Here is a 17,106-nt window from a genome sequence, read left to right on the forward strand (position 1 = left end):
CAAATGTAAGGCTCCATTACAGAAATCCCCAGGTACGCTGGGCCACTTAATGACCAGAAATCCAATCATTAGGAAAAAGAGCTCTGTCTGCAAGAACCAAAGGGAACGAACACTGCTAATGTATTATGTTTTCATGTCGCCTGGCTCAATGAAAGGGCACATTTTAATTATTGTAAATTATTGTGTTAGGTTTGCTCTCATTTGTTACTAGTAACAAACAACACTGTTCGGCGTAATGCAAAATACAGGTTCCACTTGTGATTTCATTAAATGTTCCTTCTTTTCAAGACATGAATGAATGAGCACGGTTTCCTTCAACTGCCACACATCGAAGACATGGATTCCCAAGCAACTCCTCAACCACTCAAATTCACCATTTACTTTTGTACTTCCATATTCAAAAGGGAAATCAGATTTCTTTTCAGTAGTACACATAAGAAGTATGTAACAGCTATTGCCAACACCGGTAATATGCTTTTTCATGTTTTTCTGTATTGAATTCAAGGTATCTTGGGATTTTTCAGAACATTCAAAATTGTTGAAGTGGAAAGGAAAAAAATTCAAACCAGTCACCAGATCCAAAATTAGCATTTTATTCAGAACGTGGGGTCAGAGGTGCATCATTTATATTCTGGTACACAATACAGAGGCAAAGCCGTTGTCAAAGTCTCTCCAGTTTAAAAGCTTCCCACCCCTTTAAACATGTATTAGTAGTGCCGCTGACGTCAGTTTGCCCCTATCTGATTTGTTTATTTTTTTGGTACAAATTATGTAAAACATTTGTGCTAAGAACTTTTTTTTGTTTTTGCCCTCCCAAATCAATAAGAATAGAAAAGAAAAATGGTTTACGGATTCTACAGTTTGTCTGCTTTAACATAATTATGTTTGTCACCTGTTTTGTAAATACTTTATTCATAAAGAAAAAAAGATATAAACATGCAAAACCTGAATCCATAGTCCAAATAATACATACACATGTTCGGAAGTTTGGAAACTTCTTTATAGACTATGTTGATAAAACATTATGTACACATACCATTTTTACAGTGAAGTGAAAAAAAAAAATTACCCAAATGAAAAAAGTGTACAATGATTAAGACCAAAATGTGCCTATCTTGTGAAAAAAATAATCTATCCGGCTACGAAAAAAAAAGTCAATTATGCTAAAAACTGGTGATATGACAACTCCCTTTTCCTGCAACCAACTGCAAAATCCAGTAGACTTCCAATGAGATAATCCTAATACCTACACCTAAGTATAATGCACTGTACATGTCAATCACATGATTTTGTTGCAGCTAATAAAGTTATTCTAATGAAATTTGTTCTTTTTCTCCAGATTATAACAAAAGCAACACAACGTAAAAAAAAAATGAAAAAAAGGCGCGATGAAGAAAATCCTTGTAATTACTTACGCCACCCCACCCACAACATACCTTGTCTTTTCACCCTTTCAGAAATCAGTACCATTAAAGCGTTGAACATAAAACTAAATCCGATCTGAAAAAGGTACAAAAAGGCACATAAAATCCCAGTGCTTCTGTACTGTAAAATTCAAGTGTAACTGAGCTCAATCATTTTTTTTTCCAAACAGTATTGGATGACTGATATTCCCACTGAGCCCAAATTGGTTTGCAGCCTATGCCAAAGCCTTCAAACAAGCACTTGTGCTAGTAGACTACAAAGTTAAAGCCAAGCTTCTTTACGCTTTTTGGGAATATCAGTTCAAATGTTTGTTCTTGTCCACAAAAACGAACTGAACGTTCACTCCAAAGTTCAATCATCTCCTCCTCCGTACATATCAGCAAGTTTCTTGAAGCGAGGGCCCCAGTCATTTAGGTAATCATAATCTTGCTCGCCACCACTACTTGATGAGTTCAGGGAGCTTAGAGAGCCAGCAGTAGAACCACTACCTTCATAGTCAAACACTAAGAGCGAGTCGTAAGGTGGAGCCGTGGGGTCATTGTCTGCTGCTTTCAGCCCCTAGAAAAGAAAAATACACAATTACATTTTTTTTATTTTAGTTACATGGAAGTGGGTCTCAATGATGATATCTGCTATACTGATGAATTACACCATGATTTCATATCGCTTTGGTTTATGATTGAGAAATTCATTTTTTCTTCATACCTGAACTTAAACTAGCACTCTGGTACCTTTTTTTATTCCTCCCTGTTAGCAACCATGAGTGTAAAGTATAATATATTCACCTATTGCCTCTTCTGACATTTTTAGCAGCGCTCTGGCCCATTTCGGCAGCACGTGACTGCATTTGTAACTTGTCAAATCACAAAATGCTCTCTGTGTGGAGAGGGGGTCACTTTTTATGTTTTCTCAATGTAAGTTTATGAGACTCAGAACGAGGCTAACAAGCCTCTTAGACTAGAATTGATAAAGTAACCCACTGTCACGATTGCTCTGCTCAGAGTTCCTATCTGAGACTGGAAGGGGCAGAGATTTCCACAGGTGCTCCATGTTCTTGGTAATTGCCCTGCTATTTAGGTGAGCTGTCTGGCCCACATCACTGCCAGTCAAAAGCTTGTTCTAAGCTTGTGCTCTCTAGTGTGTGTTTACCTGTACCGTGTGCTGTAAGTTCTGATCTTCGGCTGCTGACATTTGGACCGTGTTCTGACTACCCGTTTGCTATTGCCCCTTTGCTTATCCACTATTACTCTGGTATTCTAACCCTGGCATGTGACCTCACTTACGACTTCGTATTTTCCCTTGGTTTACTACGTGCTCTTTTGGTATTGACCCCGGAACGTCTGGCTTCACTGACTCACGGCTTCCGTCCGTGAGTTGCGACTAGCGTCACACCCCTGCTCCAAACAAAAGACTATGGGATCCCTCGGGTTACAAATGTAGTCACAGAACAGAACAGAATGGCAGAGTCAGCGACCGGTGAACTTATTACTTCACTCATCATTACACTAACACTGCACTCATTACACTAACACTGCACACATTATTGCTAACAAAAGGAGAAATAAAAAAAATCTCTGGATTGCTTCTTTATGTGTCATTTACATACTTTTTTTAATCTCAACATATTATTGCTATTACTATTACTGACATTAAATGAGTTGTTTCTGTTCATGTAGCCTTTTTGATCCACATTACTTTTTTAAGCGGGGTCATTTCCTAAACACAACAGAGCCTCATATATCAAATCTTTAAATGTTAGACTGGCCATGCTGTCCATAGCAACCAATCACAGTGCAGCTTTTATATTTGTAAACCAGTAATAAGAAATGAAAGCTGAGCTCCGATTGGTCACTCTTGGCCAGTTTGACATTATTGATTGAGGCCCCCCAGAGAATCCAGACATCAAGGCTCTGGAGCCCAGAACACTGGACCTACATAGCCCAGTCTTGAATAGAGCAGAGGTGCGCATATTCAACTTCCTTTTCCATTCATTGTCTATGTAACTGCCAGAAATAGTGGAGCATTGTGCTTGGCTTTCTCACACAGTTCCATGGACAATGAATAAAACAGAGGTCAATCATGTGGACCCCTGATATACTTGAGACAAGACAGTACAGAACCAAAGTCCTCAATTCCAGTGCTCTGTTCTGGGGGTCCCAGTAGACCAACTCCCAACAATCAGTAAGTTATCCGCTATCTAGCCTTACTTGCATTCGGTATCCGAAACAGGCAGCTGCCATACAACAAGATTCACTGCATGCTGCATTAATTAATTATAAAGCACCCAGAGACATCTATTGGTCCATACTGCACCTCTGTATGTCTGATTTTATACAGAGGATCATCAGAAAAAATTGTCACATGGAATAACTGATGGCATTCTCCTCGAAAAACATTGTCTCTAAAGCAGAATACAGTGTGAGTGCCGTTTGTGGTTTAAGATAGAATTGTGGTGACTAGGGATGAGCGGACCCATGGAAATTCGGGTTCTGGTAACGGATCTGAAATTAATTCCAAAGTTCGGTTTGGGTTGGTTTTTTAGTACCAGAACTGTACTAGAACCCAATTCCCATTGAAAACAGTGGCGATTTATTGATTTCTTTCTTTATTGTAAAATCAGCAGTACACTTTTGAATATGTACATTATATCGGGCAGAAAAAAAAAATGATTTACCATAACTAATAATGAAAAGGTATTAATAATTTCTAGTGATTTTAAATAAATATAATTCAAAATAAATATTAAAAGAACAAACATACATTATAGTAATCTAGAAATGTATGAAAACCATCAGTTATATGAGAAGAGAAAATAGAGAAATATTTTATTACTGACAGGATCGATGACATAGCTAGACAAAATGATTACAGCTTTTCCAAGGAAGGGTTATAATTCTTAATTTCATGGAGATAGGAGGACGGGGTGAAGATTAGTGGCTGTTCAGGAGAGGTTTTTTTTAAAGATGGAAAAATGTGTAAATAAAGAGTTTTGCATGGACTGAAATGGGCACAGCTGTCAGACCGAGATATAATTTATAAGTGGATTACAATGTTGGTAGAATTAAGTGAGAAAGAATGAATCCTAGCGATATTTAACTGAGGAATGTGCCTGAACTTAGGAAACCATTGAGACTAATGTCTGAAAGAACGGCCAGAACCAAACAGTTAAGGAAAACAAGTCCAGTGGCTAATGGGGAAGGACTAAAACACAGCAAACTTATGATAAGGACAATTGGAAAAAGAGGGGTAGAGATTTTCTATTACATTATTGGCCATATGAATAATATTTCTCATGCAAAAAAGGTCAATGTTGTTCATTGCAACCAAACAGGACACCGGTTCCAGTACTGTCACATCAGCTCTGGAAAATAAATCTGATCTGCAGCACTGAAGATTTTATCGCATGACAGCTTATAGGGGCTTCACAGTTTTAAGGTTGAAAAATACACAACTTCATCCAATTCTACCTATAATTTAACATGTTTATCCAGATGAAGGCAAACATCCCACAAAGTAGATGTTAATAGCTTCATATTATAGGGAAAATTCCTTACCAACTCCATATACTGCAATCAAACTAGTTCCCTGGATCAACGTCCCATCACAGAAACTAGAATATTATATTCATCAGAAAAGTCATTCTGACCTTCCTTCAAATTTTTTAGTAAATCAACAGGTTATCTGTTTTTACATTTTACTATCCCAAAGGCTTGATTTCCTTAAAAATAACAGAAGCAAACAAACTCCTCCCCGTTCTAGTGCCGCCTCCCTGTTGCTTACCAATGTCGTTGTTGAAAAGGCTGCAGAGATGGCATTAGGCCTACAATACTTGACTGTGGCAGCCAATCACTGCAATCAGCATTTATGCTGAGATGGACAGCACAAGACCACTAAGTCTAGTGATTGGCTGCAGCAGTGATGGCTGTAGAAATAAAATCACAGTTGTAGCAACCAGCAGTGAGCACCAAATTAGAGGCGCTAAATTGGCAGCGAAGAACAAGTTGAAACAAACAACCCCTGTAATCTATCTGAAAAGTACAGAGTACAGAGCTCCTGAAGAGGCCTACGCAGGTTTACACTAAAAAAGACAATACTGATTGTACCAAAATCTCATATCCTTTAAAAGGAACCCGATAGTGGATCGGCCTGCATGTATACGCCACTTGCTGTATGATTTCAGCCATGTATGTTTGATTCTGAAACACTGCGACTTTTCAGAGAAAAACATACTTTAAAAGCCGACCAGGTGGGGAACAAGTCACAAGGGTGACGAGTCAATAAAGGCCAATCCCTGCCCGATGCCAATGACCGATAAGTCTCTCCCTATACACGCATGCAGAGATAGATAAGTCAATCAAGGAAAGTGATTGGGGAGAAGCTATTTTGACCACTCATCCATGTGGCTTGGTCCACGGACATCTTTTAAAGCATGTGTTTCTCTGAAACGCAGTCATACATACATGGTTGAGATCATGCAGTCGGTGTCTGATACAAGCTGCTCGTGGTTTGTGTGCCATATATCAGCTGTCAGGTTCCTTTTAAGTTGGAAGCTCATAAAAACTCAAAGAAATGGAATTAACGTCTATTACCACAGTTCTACTAATGAATGAATGAATGAGAAGTGTTCAAAAGGCATAAGTATCACAGAGATATGACATTGACCACATTGTGTCCCAAGTAAATCAAGGAAGACATTTTGTCCTTCGCTATTATAATATACACGGCCTTTGCTTGAATAACTTAAGAACCAACTCACAGGGCTGTTAAAATGCTTCACAAGACAAGTGTATAAAGCACTTACATAATTGATTTAATTTGGCTGCTCTATACACTAATCCTATTTGAAACAACTCTTGGTAATTATGAAGGTATTGAATTTCAACCATTCTCACCAACTGAAAGGGGGATACGTGAGGGAAATAAAAATTAACTATTATTAAATTTGGTTGATAACTGAATTTAACAGACAATGCAGCATTGATAGGCTATTATTTCCCGGCCAAATTAATTCTTCCTGTGAATACAGTAGCCAGTTCTTTTAGTAGCATAGTCGTATAGAGCTGATGCCTTCATTGCTGATTGAAGGTTCTTAGGAACCAAGAGGAAATGAGCAAAAAATGGGCGTCAACTGGAGAAAACCAGAAGCTTGTCAATGAGCTATACAGGCTTCATGGTTCACAGCGCGCACAAGTCTTATGCCAAAATATTTTATAAGACAAAGGAGTTAGTCACCAAGGCTTCAGAGAAGAATGCCATGGAACATTATAATGTTACTATTGATCATAAACATTGAGGCCCAAAAGGAGGCCTATCTGTCATATAAAACATGGTTGTATTATACACTACACATAGTAAGTGTGGGCATTACTAAAGATTGTTGCACATATGCAACATTTTGTAACTTTTCCCTATTTTATGTCAGCCTTGCTATTTTCCTTAAGAGTACGTTGGGCTTATTGAGAGGGGACTTGGCCAAGAACAGCCCAATAGATTCACTATAGTTTACTCCAGGAAGAGAGAAAAGTTACAAAAGAAAGGTATGTCATGGAATAGCTGGAATAGATTTCTGATTCTTGATCACAGATAGCCCAAAATATGCACCAATGTCATTGAAAAGTCTTTGCACATCAAACTTCAGAGAGCTTTTAATCAAGATTGGCATAAGAAATTTAAGAAAAGCCAGTCTTTATGAACAATACCTTCCTATGGTTTTAGTTTATTATGTGCACCTACATAATGCTTTTTTGGACCATCCTCTGCCTATTCCCATATGTTATAGTCAGTGGCGTAACTAGTCAGATGGGCCCCGATGCAATATATATGGGAAAATAACATAAGTATTTAATACACTGCCGATTTCGCAAGTTTTCCCACCTACAAAGAACGGAGAGGTCTGTAATCCTCCGCTCCCCCGCAGCGCCGCGTCCTCTTCTGCAGCTGGCAGTTGACTTCAGCGCGCAAGCAACGGGAGTGCACTACATCACTGCAATGCGCCCCCAGTCATGTGCACGTCAACGTCAACTGCTGGCGTCTGATGAAGACTAAGCTGTCGGTCACAAATTAGCTAAGAGGAGCTAAGGACAACAATTATAAGAGTTATAAACTCTTCCGCCAGAACGAGGTCCCTGATGGATTCATAGTGAAACCCGGATTTTATACCCCAAGCTAGTAGGATGTACAAAAAAGAGCTTTAATCCTTATTACATTTTTGCCTTTCCTAGTAGAAATCCATTTTGCTGTTTAAGAGAAATCTATAGTTGAAACTGTATGATGAGCTGCAAGTTCAGTGGGATTGGATATTGCACTTGCAGATCTCCTGCCCTCACTCCTTACTCCCCACCCACTGTCTCCTATCTCTGTGACCGGTCAGTCAGACATATGGCTATTAAAGTTGCAGAATTCTAAGTCCCATTTATGAGTTCAGTTGCCCTTTCTAGGATTAGCTGAAGAAATATGTGTAAAGTTTTCCCAATAATTCTGGAGCAGTGGGAACATATTATAGCTCACCTCGTTGATGAAGTCTCCAATATCACCAGGATGTGGAGCGGCTGAGCGGACAGGATACTGAGGCTCTGCATGAATTGGTCTTTCATCCATACGCCGTATCCCCACAGGCTTAATTGTGTCTGGCTCTACGGTGTCCGGTTGTTGTAATTGGCTTAAATCATAATCCTAAAATATAAAATAAGTATGGTTATAAAAAAAACAAGCGCACAAAACAAACAAAGCGAAAATTAGGCTATTTTTACATTACATCCTTGGGTAAATATTATCATGTGCAGACTAATCTCCCACGCTTTAGTTATGAGTAATAATGGAAATTATAATATGCACCGTTCACGAGAGGTGTCTGATTTAGGTGACAAAACACCTCAGTACTTTCTGATGCAATCAACACCTTAAGAAAAAAATGTTAATTTATTATGTGTGAAAAAGGAAGTTGTGGGTCTCATTTTACAAGATGTAACATTAGCTTCACTCTGCAGAGCACAAAGCTGGACGTAAATCCAGGGGAGCGCAGTGGACATTGCCTTAGCCAGGTCCATGCTGTATAATCCCTTCTGATATACTGGCCTGCCGCCATTACATACATGTCTATATAGTATATTTAGTAAATACACTTCAATCTATTTTAGAAAGAGCAAATGGAAGATGGAGAGTACGACAATGATTTCGGTGGGAATATTTTTTCCCATTGTGTTTCATATACTGTACAGAATTTCTTAATATCTCCATAATTACAATAAGTAATCCTGACTTGTACAGACAAGAGCTGTCTATAGTGCCCTGTCAGCAAACATTATAGGGAAGCGGCTAATCATATTGTTATCATGGAAGTCTAGAAAAAGGGCAACTCCATTATAGAGTATAGACTGCATGTGTCCTTCTTTACTTTACCGCATGGCTCAACATGACTCACATGAGTATAGCGGGATTATTTGCCTTTACGTGTGCTGGTGGTACTGGTGGACACATCTGTATAGGTAAAGATGGGTACAGCTATATAGGTAACAAGGGGCACATCTGTATGGGTAAAGATGGGCACAACTATATAGGAAAGGGTGGACTTATCTGTATAGATAATTGTGGACACAACTGTAAAGGAAAGGGTGGACTTACCTGTATAGATAATTGTGGACACAACTGTATAGGAAAGGGTGGACTTATCCGTATAGATAATTGTGGACACAACTGTATAGGAAAGGGTGGACTTATCTGTATAGATAATTGTGGACACAACTGTAAAGGAAAGGGTGGACTTACCTGTATAGATAATTGTGGACACAACTGTATAGGAAAGGGTGGACTTATCCGTATAGATAATTGTGGACACAACTGTATAGGAAAGGGTGAACTTATCTGTATAGATAATTGTGGACACAACTGTATAGGAAAGGGTGGACTTATCTGTATAGATAATTGTGGACACAACTGTAAAGGAAAGGGTGGACTTATCTGTATAGATAATTGTGGACACAACTGTATAGGAAAGGGTGGACTTATCCGTATAGATAATTGTGGACACAACTGTATAGGAAAGGGTGGACTTATTTTTATAGATAATTGTGGACACAACTGTATAGGAAAGGGTGGACTTATCTGTATAGATAATTGTGGACACAACTGTATAGGAAAGGGTGGACTTATTTGTATAGATAATTGTGGACACAACTGTATAGGAAAGGGTGGACTTATCCGTATAGATAATTGTGGACACAACTGTATAGGAAAGGGTGGACTTATCCGTATAGATAATTGTGGACACAACTGTATAGGAAAGGGTGGACTTATCTGTATAGATAATTGTGGACACAACTGTATAGGAAAGGGTGGACTTATCTGTATAGATAATTGTGGACACAACTGTATTGGAAAGGGTGGACTTATTTGTATAGATAATTGTGGACACAACTGTATAGGAAAGGGTGAACTTATCCGTATAGATAATTGTGGACACAACTGTATAGGAAAGGGTGAACTTATCCGTATAGATAATTGTGGACACAACTGTATTGGAAAGGGTGGACTTATTTGTATAGATAATTGTGGACACAACTGTATAGGAAAGGGTGAACTTATCCGTATAGATAATTGTGGACACAACTGTATAGGACAAGCTGGACGTATCCGTTTAGGTAAGGTTGGGCACAGCTGAATAAGTAAGGCTGACCACATACCTATATGGAAAGGTAAGAGTGGGCACATCTGTATAGGTAATTGAGGACAAAACAATAAGTAGGGTTGAGCACAGCTATACAGGTAAGGGTGCTCACAGGCACCTAGGAGACTGTGGACACAACTGTATAACTTCTCTGTGTAACATATCTTCAGTTCCTGGACCGTCCAGAATATAATTTGAAACAATATCAGCAGCTTTACTTACACATTAATTTCCCTTCTAAGTTCACACTAATATTTCTGCAACTGTTTTCTCTACACTAAGAAAATATTTCTTTTGACTCCTGGCATAAAGTGAGTATTAATAGCTTATATAGCACATTTTTTAGAAATGATGTTATCTTAAAATGTTCTTTTATCTCTAGAGTAATGAAATCTATTTGTAATATTCCGTTGCTCCAGTACACTAATATTATACATAGTGTCCATGCAGCTTGGCAAAGGGTATTTGGGTGCACACATAATTGCAAATGCAGAGAGGCTCCATAACTGGACAACTCAAGCTTAGAAAGGCACTGGGCTAAACTGGACTGTACCCTCTCCTTTCTTCCCGACACTTGGGTCAATTTGTTGGGTATTCATCACAGTTTTATCAGATTACTCAAATTCCAATTTAGGATACATTGATTTTGCGCAGTCCAGAGGCAAATGTTATATACTACAGGCTGGAAATGATCTCAGAATTAATGTCTTGCATATTAAGAATTATTACCTGATCCTCCTCTCCCCCACCTTCTTCATCATACTTCAAGATGTTGTCTCTGACATCATCCTCGGGGTCAATGAGAAGCTGTTTGGCTTGTCTTTCCTTATCACGACGTTTCATCCACACCACAAACATTAATACCAGAGCTGTTGTATACAAATAATAACGAGTTAAATATAGAAAGAACTGTAGTTACAGGCGGACATTTAATGATTGCAATTTGTGACTAAGGCACCAGCAGATTCATTAATTTGCACGGTACAAAGGAAGACTAATAGTAATGTGATATTTGGCTTGAGCCCATAATGGAATTTTCACCCAATTATTTCCAAATCTTGCTTTAAACATATCTGATTTCTCTTGTAGACAAATTAAGTAAGGCAATTAGTTTAACTAAGGCTTTTAAATATTAATACACTTTAACTTGAACAAGTAAATCAATTTGCCTTCGACATCGGTTTTAACAACTGTAAAACAAATGTGTGTAACATAAAAACAAGCTGAAAGCCTGTAAATCATTTGCACTGCAGATGTTTCGAACAATACCCATTCTGATCTTGTTATATGATTTGGAGAGATTACAGCTCTTGTCTGTTCCCTTGGATTTTATTGCTATGGTAATGTTTAAAATATGCGTCATTTTTAAAGATGTTCTACTTACAGAACGTCTCCCCCCCCAAATCACCATAAAATGCCCAAGTGGTCCTCATGTGTTCCTCTGATATCATTTCCACTCCACCACATCTTTCACTTCATAAGATACTAAGACAACATGGCTACAACTGATATTGGCTTCCCGCTACCCTGCAGTATAACTAGGCTGACTTTCCTTCAGGACACGGAAAAAGCTGAGTGACAATTCACATAAGACCTGTATTAGCAGCGATATTTGCTGCCGACATGCTATTGTGTACCCCCATCACATACGGTGCTGTCATAGGCTCCTACGGGGGATGATGTACTGCACATATACAGATATCGTCTGATCCACTAGCTGGAACATGCTCAGTGTAATCTGTCTTTATGAATGCTAAAGATCATTTATTAAACATTTTGTGCTTGACATTTGTATTATTAGTATTACTCCTTAACCCAACGTTACGTGTAAACAATAAGCGGAGACGGATTCCGAATCGCTGCCTGTTTCTGCCATCGCACATGACATGAATTCCGATGATGATAAGATCCATCACAACTGCAGCAATCTTACGAGTATTGGGGAAAACACTGTACTGCCAGAATTATTTATGTGGTTTGTGGATTGCTCCTTTAGCTGTGCTACATGTGTCTACTGCAGTGTGCTGGCAGCATTGCTCTACTATTACCACTTGATCATTGAGGCAAGTCTCATCCTTTTTCTTGGAATATCTGTGCATTATAAGTTAAGTAACTTACATATGTAGAGAAACAAAACTTCAGGCATAATTATTTATTTATCTGTGAAACTTCTAATCTCTTTGTCTAACTAACAGTCTGAGAATGAGGCTTAAACAATGCCTGTCATCTCCCCTGACGTGGATTTTTAATGCCTGTATTCTTAATGATAGAAAAATTCATCTTTTCTTAAAGTTAAACTGAAATGTTATATTAAAAAAAAAGAAAATTGACAACTGGATGGTACCATTCCCCTTGTCGATGGGTGTGATCCTAGAGGTAGATACTTGCATCACTGATTGGACAGTATAAGAACATGTAGAGACACATCCCCAATAGATAACAACCAATTGCCAGTTTATTCGTAAATTTCTAAAGGAATAATAGCGGATATGCATGATGTCAGCAGATGGCACAATGGGGCTAGCAGGACAATATGGGTAAGGATATGGACTAAGTGATACATTGTATTTTCCATACATGTACTGGTATGCTGCCTGGGATTTTTTCTTCCCAGGATAATCTAATTCAATTGTCTGATTGACTATGATTAATTACTCTTTTACCAGCAATACCATTTTGTGTATTGGGTTGTTTTGAAATGCTGAAGCACTGGCACTTTATGACTAGCATTTGTTGCACTATCTGAGTAAATTCTCCATGGTCCAGTTCCCATACCTACTATACGTGTTTTTGTTTTTTATATCTAATGTACATTTTTTTACCTGTCTTTATGTGTATTTTTCTATAAAAATGTTGTAATAATTTTTTAAAGGATTGTTACTCGGTGTTTTTGGTGTTTAAAGTATAAGAACATGTAGGGACCCCCCCCCCCCCCTCCCCAACAGGTAACAGCCAATTGCCAGTTTATTCTTAAATTTCTAAAGGCATAATAGCAGAAAGGAACAATGTCAGTATTTGATTCTGTAGGGATCCGACCATTGACAATGGTATCACCAGTCGTAAAAGGGACTCTGTCAGCACATAATGACTGTTCAAACCTAGTACAGGCACTCGGCGCTCCATGGCGGGGCTAATCATTTATATACACCTTCCCACCTGCTTGGTTTCCATCTGTCTGCCCTTCTTTGGATCTATGAAACCAGCGCTGTCCTTCAAAGAAAAGGGGGAATGAGAGGGAAAACAAGCCGGTGGGAAGGTGTACATAAATGATTGGCCCCATCGTGAAGCACTGAGCTGCGGAACTTATTTTGAACAGTCGTTGTGTGCTTTAAAGTCCCTTTAATTTAATTACAAACCATCTTAAGAGAATAACTGCACAAAGAAATATTACAAAAAAATCATTACATTGCTTTTTAACTGGAATTTACTGAAATTATGGAAATAAAAGAAAGCTATAACTGCTCACGCTCAGTGTCCACCCCAAGTTGCTCTAAAGTGGGGTAAAATAGGAGACTTAAAGGAGTTTTCCACTTTCAGGTAAGTGGACTCCAAACTCTGTAAAATACTTAAAAGAACAAACACAGCCGTCAGCTAATCACTGACCTCAATGGCTTCTCTAAGGTAGATGGCACAGGCCACTGAATTCGGTGATTGGCTACAGTGGTGCTTGACACGGCCAGTGTGAGACTGCAGAAGCGGTCGGAAAGCCGTTGCTGGATACCTAGATGGTGATTACCTGCTGTGCGCGTTATTTTAGGTATTTTACAGCATTCGGAGTCCATTTTTTTGAAAGTGGGAAACCCTTTGAACAAAGCTGTATTAAAGCAGGTATCTAGTGACTAATGTTCGGTTACTAATCTGTGATCAGTCTATTTATGCAGACATCTAAAATGGATTAACTTCCCTGGAGCCCTTCCAGGATCTTTCACAAAGAGACCTCAAAGTTTAAGGGCTCATTCAGACGGCCATAAATTAGTACAGTGTACATTACTGTACTCACCGCACAATGAACCACTAATACCCTGTGTGTCAGTGGATACAAGCGGTTTTTTTTTTCACCAAATGCATTTGGTCCATTTTGTTGGACTAAACTAGTGAAGTCCAAAGCCGGAAGCTCCTGTTCTTGTCTGCCATGGGGCCAAGCACACGGAGACAGTTATATCTGCAATTTGTGGACTGGACTGACACGTGTTTTAGTGCAACAGTGTGAACCAAGCCTAACAGTTTATCAGCTCTGGAGTGTGAAAGTTAAAGGTATGCATATACCAATGAATACTGTAATAGGTGTACTTACTTAGCAAAATAATGATGCACAGAAGAATTGCAATGATGGCTCCTGTCCCCAGACCAGTGCCAATGATGGGAGCCACTCCACTACAGTATCCATTCATGTCACAGGAGCAGACTTTCACACGGAGGTACGAAGTGTTTGTCAACGAAGGGTTTCCTGAATCGGTGATCTGAATTGGGATGTTATAGATTCCATCATCGAGGGAGGCAATATTCAGACTGAGCTGGGCATGGTCACCTTAAAAAAAACCAATTATATTCATTGTATACTTGCGGCAAATTAACTCACAATGATTAATTAGATGCAAAGATTCAATTAGACAAGCATTAAACTTTAAGTAAAATTACCAGACAATCTAAACATCTTCTCGCTACACAAAACAGAAAAAAGGGCTTTTCTATTTCTACAGAAATGATAAAACTATTTTCCAAGATGGATTCTACCCATGCACTATTGTATCCTAAATTGTCATTACAGAATTATCAGACGATTACAAGTAACAAGTCATCAGAAAACTATTAATTCATTTTAATTAAACGTCAAAGGAAAGGGGGGCATTTACCAGAGTAGTATTGTAATTATAGTAGCAATTTGTACATTTAGTTCCATTCATCCGCATTAGGACCTCACAGGGGGTCTATTATAACACCGTCTGGATTAAACTACTTAATTAAAAATTAAATTAAATTTTGTCCATTTTTGTTTTGGTAACAGTCGCTATTGTATCAGAATTAATGGTCGTCCAGGTACCATGAGAGAAGCAGTTAAGAACCAAGGTGGACATGTTTTGGGGTCAGAAGCTTGTATCAGTTGTCCTACCCTCTGTCTACAAGGCAGTTCTGCCTCACTTGTATCACAAAGCCGAAAATGTAGCAGCGAGTCTTTAATGTTTTCCATTTTAGGACTTAAAAGAAAATGAGTTTTTGGCAAAAAGCTTTTATGTGGGAACGCGGCTTCCTTTCTCTTAGTTTAGCGAGCAGCAAGTTATACTGCGAAAGTCTTAAATGAAGTTTTAGCACATAAAAGATTTTACAAACTTCTTTGGAAAAAGAACAACTATTTACCAGCTATAATATCCCCTTGCAAAATGGAAAGTACATTCCTCCATAAACCTCCGCAATATATTTTGCAGATAAGAAAACAAAGTAAAGGCACTTGGTTGCACTTAAAGGCTTTTTTCTCTAAAAGTAACAATAGCAGATCATTTTTCACAGCCATGTGCACAATGTTGTATTTAAAAAGACACGGTAACAAAACAATCAGAAATATCACTGTTCGCAGCGCTAATAGTAATGGGAAGCAACACAATCGTAGCAGCAGGCTCAGTGTGACGGAATTCAAGCAGTCTAATAGACAAAGCCAAAATACGCCTAATAGGCAAAGGAAGAAAAATAATCAACGGGATCATAAACGTAGCAACACGGGTTTTTTTGAGAAACATATTTAACCCCTTTTCATGTATTTTGCTGATAGCAAAACGTTCATGTGTCTTCTAAAGGGAGAACAGAGACAGACGCTGCCAGGCGGCAATGTGAAGCTCTCCCGCTAGAAGAACTTCGCTTAGGTAGGGTTGAGTAAGAAAATGCTTTGCAGTTGCCCATGGAGCTTTATAAAAGGTTTGTCCACCACAATTGTCAGTTGTTTTTTTTTTTCTTCTTAAACGTATGTATTTGGGAATAAAAATCACTGTCCCATTTCAAATTTTGCCCCACTTGGCTTTTGCAGACTCTTTGTTGCTCTGCACATTCAACTTTGATTTAGTCTGTAGTCATAAATCAGCTGAGAGGAGAAAAAAAGACAAATAAAATAAACTCTCCCACTGAACCTTCAGAAAGAGCTCACTTGACAGATTCTTATTTAACCCATTCTGCAGTAAGCAGTAGCCATTGCAACACAGAGGCTATATAGGGCTAATAGTGCATTTTTGCTTAAATGATACACAGATAACCTGTGTTGAGTTATTTGGAATTCAAATGTGTATTTTTAAAAAGCAACTGTATTCAAATCTGGTAAGGGGCCTGGAGTTAGACTGGAGAAGACACAAATTCCCCCATCTGTATTCTATTTGATACAAATAGGAACTTACAACTATATCTGAAATTAACTGGGTGAAGTTCAGATGGGATCAGATCGTGGATTGTTACACTTATGAGAGTTTAGTGGCTTTTGGTAAAGTCAGAAGAGTAGAGATGACCAATTGGTCCTAACTCTGGACCAATTCACACTGCCCTGGTCCAGAGTTAGGGTTGTGAAAATGGAGGCCTTCAATCTGCTGAAAAAAAGCCGCTGAAACCTGTGGTGGAACCTCAGATACTGGGTTAACACATGCTAAAGCACTGTTATTCAGGGGGAACCTTGGTCACAAACACATACCATTTATCCGCGTTATGGTCCAATTCTTCTTAATATCCATTGGGCTGAACGGGAGCTCAAAGATGAACGGTCCTGCATTAGGGTTTATGTCGGCATCTACTGCTGTAATGTTAATTGCATTCGGATCTGGTCTTTCGCAAATTTCCACTTCTCTTGGGAAGACTTGTGGAGCGTTGTCATTTATGTCCAGCAAATAGATCTGTAATGTGCCTGTGCCACTCATTGGTGGAATACCTAGGAAAAGCAATTAGGTCAATCATTAAGAAAGAATAAACATCTTTAAGGCTCGACAAAGCTGTGTTATTCTGAATGTGACTGTGGCGCTGTTGGCCCCATATAGTCCGTACATTCCTGT

At 38.7% G+C, this 17,106-nt stretch overlaps 1 protein-coding gene across 1 annotated transcript in view; it reads right to left on the bottom strand.

Moving 5' to 3' along the window:
* Positions 1-577: 577 nt before the first annotated feature.
* Positions 578-17,106, bottom strand: part of CDH2 (cadherin 2) — a 400,644-nt gene continuing 384,115 nt past the window's right edge. Inside the window, exons 12-16 of the mRNA XM_077270394.1 lie at positions 16,752-16,985; positions 14,382-14,615; positions 10,817-10,956; positions 7,933-8,097; positions 578-1,983 (exon numbers count right to left, since the gene is read on the bottom strand). Coding sequence (XP_077126509.1) covers positions 1,777-1,983; positions 7,933-8,097; positions 10,817-10,956; positions 14,382-14,615; positions 16,752-16,985 — 980 coding nt within the window. The 3' untranslated portion in view covers positions 578-1,776. The remainder of the gene's footprint in view (positions 1,984-7,932; positions 8,098-10,816; positions 10,957-14,381; positions 14,616-16,751; positions 16,986-17,106) is intronic.

The sequence above is a fragment of the Ranitomeya variabilis genome, chromosome 6 (assembly GCF_051348905.1).
Source record: "Ranitomeya variabilis isolate aRanVar5 chromosome 6, aRanVar5.hap1, whole genome shotgun sequence".
Classification (NCBI taxonomy): domain Eukaryota; kingdom Metazoa; phylum Chordata; class Amphibia; order Anura; family Dendrobatidae; genus Ranitomeya; species Ranitomeya variabilis.